The sequence below is a fragment of the Pteropus alecto genome, unplaced genomic scaffold, assembly GCF_000325575.1.
Source record: "Pteropus alecto unplaced genomic scaffold, ASM32557v1 scaffold3, whole genome shotgun sequence".
NCBI classification, from domain to species: domain Eukaryota; kingdom Metazoa; phylum Chordata; class Mammalia; order Chiroptera; family Pteropodidae; genus Pteropus; species Pteropus alecto.
Genome location: NW_006442484.1, coordinates 2,925,969 through 2,935,124, shown reverse-complemented (window position 1 = coordinate 2,935,124; position 9,156 = coordinate 2,925,969). Strand labels below are relative to the sequence as shown.

Genomic DNA, 9,156 nt, shown 5'->3' with positions numbered 1-9,156 from the left:
ATAATTAAATCATTATATATAATAAATTATATATATAATTTGTATATATATATATATATTTAAATATATATTATTATGATTATGGAGGCTTGGTAAGTCAAAATTTACAAGGTAAGCCAGCAGTTTGGAGACTTAGAAAAGAGTTGTAGTTTGATGCTCTAGAGCATCTGTTGGCAAAATTTTTTTCTTGCTCGAGAGAGGTCAGTGTTTGTTCTAGGAAGGCCTTGAAGTAATTGGATGAGGCCCACCTACATTTTGGAAGGTAATCTGCTTTATTCGAAGTCCACTTATATAAACATTAATTTCATCTTTAAAACACCCTCATAGAAACATTAATGATAATGTTTGACCAAATATCTGGGCACTGAGGCTTAGCCAAGTAGAAACATCAAATTAATCACTTCATTAAGGGAAGCAATAAACAGCTAAGAAGTCCCATTCTTCTGTCTTGTTGACCTAAGCCTCCTGTACAGGTACTTCAGGTATTCACTAATTTTAACCACTACTTGCTGTGCTCTGCTCTTCCTTTACTCCTATCTTTTTCTTTGCCTTGACCCCAAGGTCCAGAACTCCCTCATTTCATGAAGGCATCTAACCCATCCTTCAAGCCCGCTTTACATGCATTTTCATCCAGCAGCACAATTCTGAGTCCTCAATGGATTCCTTGTTGTCCTAAACACATTCCTTTCTACTTACCTAATTAATCAACATCACCCAAAATAACCACAAACTTCACATAATTGGTGAAAATTTTCCACATCCAGGCCAGGAGATTTATACCACCAGGTAGTGCATAGGACCCAGACATCTCTTTTAATAAAACAATACATTTTAGTGTGTCACAATTTCTTTTAGTTGTCTACTTGTCCTTCAGTTTTTTATCAACTGAGTGACATCGACTTTTAGTCAGTTAGCTCTCAAAGTTAGTGTATGTTTCTTGCATTCATCCTAATGCCACTCCCATTTAATCTGCAAAGAGAAGTCCTTTCTACTTCAGGTTGGAGTCAACTGAATAAGTCCATGCTTCATTCATTTGCAAGGTTTGTGGATTTTGCCTTACCACTATCCTTGATTCTTGAAGAATTCTAATAATGTTTCCCCAGACTTCTGTGGACAGTTCTTTAAACAGACTAACATAAATATTTCATATTTGCCCCACCAAATGCACTTTCTACCCTTGTATAACCTTGCATGTGTCTCAGGAAGACTGATTGAAAACATTACATCAATATGTGCTCTTGCATTCTGAGTTTTAGCTATTTGCTCATTGGAAACATAGGAAGGAGATGAAGGAGCTAGGAGAGATCGACGTCATTCTCCAAGCTCCTTGCTGTGCTCCTACACAGGAAGGCACAGCTATTCCACATGCTGCCATCCTTCCTCCTCTGGCAACATTCTCTCCTCTCGTTTCTGCGAGTCTGATATTGAGAATAGCCCCTATTTTACAAGTTCTGTTGTATGATCTCCTTTCCATTATTTTTTTCTGTATGCTTTTACCTTTGTAAATAGTCCCTAATTTTAGTAGCCATTAGATCCACTGTCCTCAAGATAAGGGAACAGTGCTAAATGCTACGTATGATATGGAGATGGTATCTTGTTCCTGGTACTCAGATTTGTTCACCTTTCATTCGGGGACAGTAAATATTCTGCATGCTCAACAATTCTTTATAATAAAACCATTCTTTCTTTCCCTGGAATTGAGACAGCAGATTTCCTTGCTGGGAAACTATAGTTCAGATTGTTAATCTTTAAGAGCTTTTGCTTGCCCCCACTTAAGTCAATTTGATCATTTTCTGTTCATTCAGTTTCATGAGTTTTTGTTTTCTAAGCTAGTGACATATCTTGGTGAGTTTAGTGGCCTCCACACATGTGCAGTTTCAACTGTCTCTGGAACTTTGTTCCTGACATTTGTTTGTTCTTCTTGGAAATGTCTTCCTATACTTCTTCTCCTGGCAGCTCTATGCCCTGTTTGAGTCTTAGAGATGTCACCCACCTGTCCCATAGCCCTTCCACTCCACAAGAGGCTAGGTTAGGCCTCTCTTGCAGGCTCCCAACACACACTATGCATACACTGTCATTGTCTTAATATTATATTTTAATTGTTTCTGTGTCTTCTCCATGATTAGCTTGTGATGGAAACTGAAATGATATTGTTATGGATGTGTTCCCCAAAAGTTATGTAAAGTCCTAACCCTACAAAAGTTATGCAAAGTCCTAACCCTCAGGTACCTGTGAATGTGACCTTAATTGGAAATAGATTTTTTCAAAATGTAATCAAGTATAAATGAGGTCATACTCCATTAAGGTGGGTTCTAATCCAATATGACTAGTGTTCTTATAAGGAGAAGAAACGGACACACAGTCACATGAGAAGAGATGGTAACATGTGACTATGTCACTTGGAAGCAGTGTAACAGCCTTTTGGAAGTAGAGAGTGAAATGTCACTATAAGCCTAAGAATGTCGAAGGTTTAGGAAAAACACCAGAAGCTAGGAAGAGGCAAGGAAGGATTCTCTCTTATGGGTTTCAGAGTGAACATGGCCCTGCCAGCAGCTTGGTTTTGTACTTCTAGTCTCTAGAGCTGTGAAACAATGTACTTCCGTTTTTTGTTTTGTTTTGTTTTGATTTGTTGTTGTTGTTGTTTTGTTTTGTTTTTGTTACTCAATCTGTGGAATTTTATTATAGAAACCTGGAGAAACTAATGCAGACACAATTTTGTATCCTTAGCTGTTCTCACAGTGCCTGAAATATATACATTTATATTGAGCTGAAATGAATTGTAAATCATTTAGATGTTAAAAGTAGGCCAAATGTATAATCCTGAAAAAACTTATTTTTTATCTTCCTCATCTATAAATTCAGTTAATCCTCCATCCAAATACTCTGCCTCCCCTCTTTCCAACTCACTAGTCCCAGGGCGAAGTGACTTTGAACACATTCTTACGTGTGGCATACTGTCAAAATTTGCAGGGCCTAGATTCAATCTACTTTATCAATAAGCCTAATGAGCTCCTTAGATTACTCCCCCAAACTGGCCTACTTTCCTCACACACAGATCATGCTGCCTTATATCTACAGGAACAGTTGCTGCTAGAGCTCTCAGGGATTTCATCCCCCTTCCCCAAGATCACTCTTTAGTAGGTGAGATGCAGGGACTTAAATCTCCAGGAGGGGTAAGGGACCACTTTGTCTACAGGAATGAGGAGCTAATATTCCCCTAGGGTTCTTTGTAAAGAGGGATGTTATCAGGATTAAAATTTAGTGTTTTCTACAACTAAAATCATCCTTCTTAACCCCTATGCCATCAATTTGCAAGTATCTGTAGAATTCTTAGGACAAGTTTCTCCTTTTCTATTGAACCTCACATATTCTCTCACAGAATTTTAAATGAGGATGGCCACCTGGTCCTGATTTTGGAGACCAGCAAATAGGTCAGGAGCACCCAGCCGCTGGCACAGATGCTAGAAGAGATCCCTGGTCTCTGCCTCCCAGGGCTGTTTACATTCTCTGTGTTATTATCCCAGCGATGCTACCGAGAAAAGCGGAAAACAGTAACTTTGTGTTTTCGTGAACTGGAATTAGACATGGACCCAGTCTTCCTTTATCCTCCCCCACTGCCAGTTCTGTTCTCTTTCCATTCTCCTCTCTCCCTTTTCCCTCCTTCTCTTTTCTGAACCACTTTGGGTCACATTTTTGCTAGTGTCATAAATCACTTATATTTAAGAACATCAACATTTACAAATAGAAAAATATGGATTTGATTGTCATTATATTTATGTACTAAAATTTTTTATCAGTTAAATGTGCTTAAATACATAACTACATAATTCAGCCAACACAGTTCATTTTAGAAAAAAAAAAGCAAAGCCAAAAACCTATATTGCATATGACCAAAATATATTTAAAAGAAATGTCCAATCATGCAAAATGAAGCCTATCCACTCTGGGGCTCAAGTTGGAAATCCCGATGCCTCAGAGAATCACATCAGCAAAACATTTAATAGAGTAAATAGTCATCTTAGGAATTCCTGGACAAAATATCAACCAACATAAACCTGAGAGAAATCTTTCCAAAGACAAGCAGAGATTCCATGTAAATGAGACCTGTGAATCAATCATACCCTTTGTGTTATTGTACTCAGATGATTTTGGAGAGTTTAAAAAATTTAAGCTATATTTAATATAGATATTTTAACTTCAAAATATATTTTAATGATATAAAAACAAGTCTGTGCTAGTCTATTAAATTCATTATTTTAAAATATATATATTTAAAAACATATATTCATAGAAAAAGCACACATATACATTCACAGAAAAAAGTTACAAGGAAATTCTAACAATAAACGACAATGGTAACATCTGGATTGTGGTTTATAGGTGACTTTAACATTTTCTTTATATTTTTCTTTTTTTCTTAAATTTTCTATAATTAATATTGATTACTTTTAAAACAAAGATGAAAGCGCTATTTAAAGCAAAACATAAGCAATACAAGGTATTCAATTAATGTTTAGTGACAGAGATTATTACTGCGCTAGAAGGTTTCGTTTGCTTCCTGAGTAATGACTATTAGTTCTATTAGTCGTGACTATTACTTCGAGCAAGTCATGAAATTCTCATACTTTCTTCCCCTCTATGTAAGAGAGAGATAAAAATATCTTCTATCTCTGTCGTGAGGATTAAAAGAAATTATATCTGCTAGCTCAGTTCATTTCCCATAGTTGGTAGGCACTGAGTGATCACAGCTAATCACTTGATAGCAAGCTCTGCTTTTTGCCTTCTTCTGCAGTCAAATCACTTTCCTGTTTTTTGGTAAAGTGTGGACTGGGGACAATTTGCATCAGAATAGCTTGGAGGGCTCAGTAAAAGTGCAGTTATTGAATTAGAATTTCTATGGCTGGGAAGTCTGCATTTTTAGCAAGAATCCTCAGAGATCTATATGTTAATTGCATTTTGAAATAATCAGGATCCACTGAGAACACTAGTACTTAACCAGGTTGTTGAACACCTTAGGTTACCGCAACCGTGAAAAGAAAACAGCAATAAAATTTCTAATCATGTTATAGAGCTGTTGAGAAGCAGCTAACATATATGTATTTTGGAGATGATGGATTATGGAAATAAAATGAAGTGAAATGGCATCCAATTTTATGTAACTAGCATTTTCTGTAGAAAAAAAAGAGTGGTCTTTTGTATTCAGATGGACAAATTGCTATGTGTCCTTAATCACCATTTTTGCAAAGGTTTGCTTGCATTTCTACCTGTGATATCGCATGCCATTTTCTCCAATTTTACTGCCTCATGAATGACAGTGACTATATCTTATTTCTCTGCATATCGTCAGTGCCTAGGACAGTGTCTGGCTACAGAAAGAGCTCCATAAAAGTGGTTTCCTTGTTGCAGAGAAGCCTAGGGCTGGAGAACTCAATGAGCCTTAATAGTCCCCTACTTTTCGTCTTCATTACATAATTCCACTGGCCTTTCCAAAAGTTAGTGCTTGAATAAAAAAATGCAGATGTACCAGTTAATGAAACTTAGAATGCAGAGAGTGCTCACATTGCTGTATTTTTAGGTAACTATTATATCACATTTTGGCTTTGTGGAATTATTTTTCAAAGTAAATTAGTGATTATAGACTGTTTCTAAACCCATGTAATAATGGACTTTTACTAGGTCCTTCTGCACTTTTGAAAGTAGCAAGTTATATAAGATGGCCAGAGAAAACAAATAGCTCACTTTTTTTTAGACATCTACTGGATGACTAGTCTGACCAGTTGCTCCAATACACATGACTGTATCTAATTCTCACAACTCTAGAAGGTAGAAACTGCTACTCCCATTTCACTGATGAACAACTGAAGCTCAGAGAGAATGTAGGATTCACACAGTCCTCAGGGCCAGCCATGAATCAAGCTTTCTCATTTCCTGAATCAAGGTTTCCCATTGATTTTGAGTTTGTCTTTTTGTTTGTTTGGTTGTTTTCCTTTGCTTTCTGTTTTTGAATTTTAAGAGAGAAAATGTCCTTGACAAGCTCTGCAGAAAACATTAATTTTTGGTTTCAGTGGAACATCATCAAGATCGTTAACAAGTTTTCTTCTTTCACGAAACTAATCTGGCAGCTAATTCTATTATTTACTTAAATATTATTCTCCCCATCCCCCAAGAACTTGGTCTTTTAAATTTTATTTGCATGGAATTTTATGTCCCCTTCCCATGGATTCCCCTTTGCTGTGTACTATCATATAGTAGCTTAAAAGTGAGTGGAAATTCTGCACCCTCACCTGTGACATTGCAGTACACTTGGAGAGGTCCCAACGGCCCACTGCCATCCGGGTCGATGTAAAAGAAACCAGCCGTGTTCCCTTGGTGCCTGTATACCTCGCAGGATCGCTCATAGAGGGCTGAGGAGACACAAAGGCAACAGAGAGGAAACTTTGCATGCCTCTACATACCCCTTGGATGGATCAGTGACTCCTACTTATACTGATTGTCAATGTTGACTTTCTTCCCTTCTCCTATAACCTGGACCTTTCCCCCAAGTCTTAACAAACCAGTGTCCCAATACTGGATGGATCTGCATCCTCCGTTCATCCTAACAGTCATTCTTCTAATCAGCTCATAGGTCACATCCTCCGAAAGTTCTCCCCTTACATCTGATATGGCCCTTCTCTATGCTGATATGTATGTACCTCCTCTATGACTGCTGGGCATGTGGAGCTAGGATATCCTGTACTGCTCTATGTTCCCAAGTGGTTATAGAAGGTATAAGAGTGGTATCCACATGTTATTTGATACTGTGTTCCAGCATCTAGCCAAGTGCCACAGCAGGAGCTTGATTAGTAAGTGAAAAAGTGAATGATCATGTACAATCATGACATTTTATTAATAAAGTAAAATGGCATCATCATATTGCTATATGCACAGAGCTCAGCATAGTAACTAAGCTTAGTCTATTCTAACTTAACAGGCATTTACTGAGTTCCTAATATATGTTAACAGTGTAGTCGCCACCAGACTGCAGAACATGAATGAGGTAGTCAGTCTGTGCTTTAGGAAGCTCATAGCCTGGTTGCAGCCACAAAGGTCTTTGTGTGTTTGGAGAGGAGCGGGCACAGGTTCCCTGAGACAGGGTACCTTGAACAATTGGCAGGTATGAGAAATATATAAATCTCATTACACCAACATGAATGATTCCAGTGGGTTTTAAAGGAGGCATCTGCTGTCTCATGCATGAGAATACAGAAAGTTGCCTGACGCTTTAGACAAAATGCTACAACTCAGAGCAGCAGGTACATATCCAATTGTGTCATCTTTCCATGTTTAAAACACCTCAATGGCTCCCAAAAGCTTTAAGGATGGAGCACTAGCTCCTCATTTTCTCTAATATGCCCCTGTGACGAATGTCCCATTCCAGTAAAATGAGGTTGCAGTTTATCATGATAAAATGTGAAGAGTGCCTCAAATAATTCATTACCAAAAGAGTTCTAAAACTTGAGAAGGTTTGAGTTTTTATAAATTAAAGTGGATTCAAGGTTATCTTTGCACTCATGTACTTCTAGCAGCTATACACACTTTCTGAAGTAGAAGGTGAATGAAAGGGTTATAGTTCCACCCTACCTATGTGTCATAATATAGCTTATTTCTCTTTTTCCAAACCTGATAACACATCTGGGTGTGTATCACACTTATGGAAGTCAGCTCTTATATGTGGTGCCTCTCCCCAGACACTCCCACATTCCTGAGATAACAACCATGTGAAAGGAGTAACATTTGGGAGGTTACATAGTGGTTAAGAACATAAACAGCGGGGTGCAAATATCTTTTTGAATAAACTTTTTCAAATTTTGGGGTAGATATGACACATGATGTAATATACATGACATATTATTGAGCTGTACACTTGCAACTTATATAATTGTATTAACCAATGTTACCCTAATATACTTAATTAAAATATATTCCCATTTTTTAATGCACAACTAAGGAAAAAAAGAACATGAACCCTGGAGTCAAACTGAATGTTGTTTGTATCAGAGGGCTACTACTTACTATCTATGATAGTTCGGATAAGCTAATTCACCTGTGGTAGACAACCACTATGATAACTCATCCTAGCCATACCTCTTGGTATTCATATCTTGTTCATGAATTCATGCCCTAACCTTGAATGTGGGTTGAAATTTTAGATGTGCTTCTAACAACATATGATAAAAGTGATAGATGTAATTTCCAAGCCTGAATTATTAAAAGACAGTGGCTTCCATCTTGGGTGCTCCTGGATCACTCATTCTCAGAGAAACCAATTGCTATGTCCTGAGGCAGTCCTGAAGAAAGCCCCATATAAGTGAGCTTGGAAACCTATGAGACAAGCCTTGGGAGTGAGCTCTGAAGCAGATCTCCACAGTTAAAAACTGATTGTACCCGTAGCTGATCTCTTACACCAGCCCTGTGAAAGACCCAGTCAGAACCATCCAGATAAGTTGCTCAAGGACCCAGAGAAACTAGGAAGTAATGATGTCAATTATTTCCGATGCTACATTTTGCTGTAAATCATTATGTAGTAATAGATAGCTAATAAACTTTCAAAGCATTAATTTTTTCATATGGATATAGGTATAAAAAAGCCTACCTCATACGACATAGCGAAGATTCAAAGAGATAATCCACATACAGCATTTAGCATAGTGCTTGGCACACAGACAGTGCTTGATAAATGTGAACTATTATTATTGTTGCTGTTATTGCACTGTTTCATGCCATGTTGCTTCTTCATTTTTGTCAGTTTTTTGTTTACTTGACTTTTTTTTCAGTTTACATCATGAATGAATCACAGAGCTTGTTATGAAAAAATTAATAGATACTATCTCTCTTCTGTGAAGAGATGATAAAGAATGGCTTTTAATTCTAAATTCTTTTAGATTATTTCTAGTGTTTGATTATTTCACTTGTAGCATTTTTAAATTCCCTAGAATATTTGTTCTTCCCCCTAAATATTTTTTTAATAACATACAATTCTCAATTCATTGATGCTATATATCTTTACTATATATGATAATATTAATTATAACATAATTTCTTTGACATTTTCTTTTCTCTGTATACAGTTTCTTCCAATGTGTGTATGTGTTTGTGCATATGTGAGTGAGTGAGTGT

At 37.0% G+C, this 9,156-nt stretch overlaps 1 protein-coding gene across 1 annotated transcript in view; it reads right to left on the bottom strand.

Moving 5' to 3' along the window:
• The window catches only part of CNTNAP5 (contactin associated protein like 5), a 716,034-nt gene that overhangs the window by 230,790 nt on the left and 476,088 nt on the right, over positions 1-9,156 (bottom strand). The window contains exon 12 of the mRNA XM_006920991.1: positions 6,285-6,404. Within this exon, the coding sequence (XP_006921053.1) occupies positions 6,285-6,404 (120 nt within the window). The remainder of the gene's footprint in view (positions 1-6,284; positions 6,405-9,156) is intronic.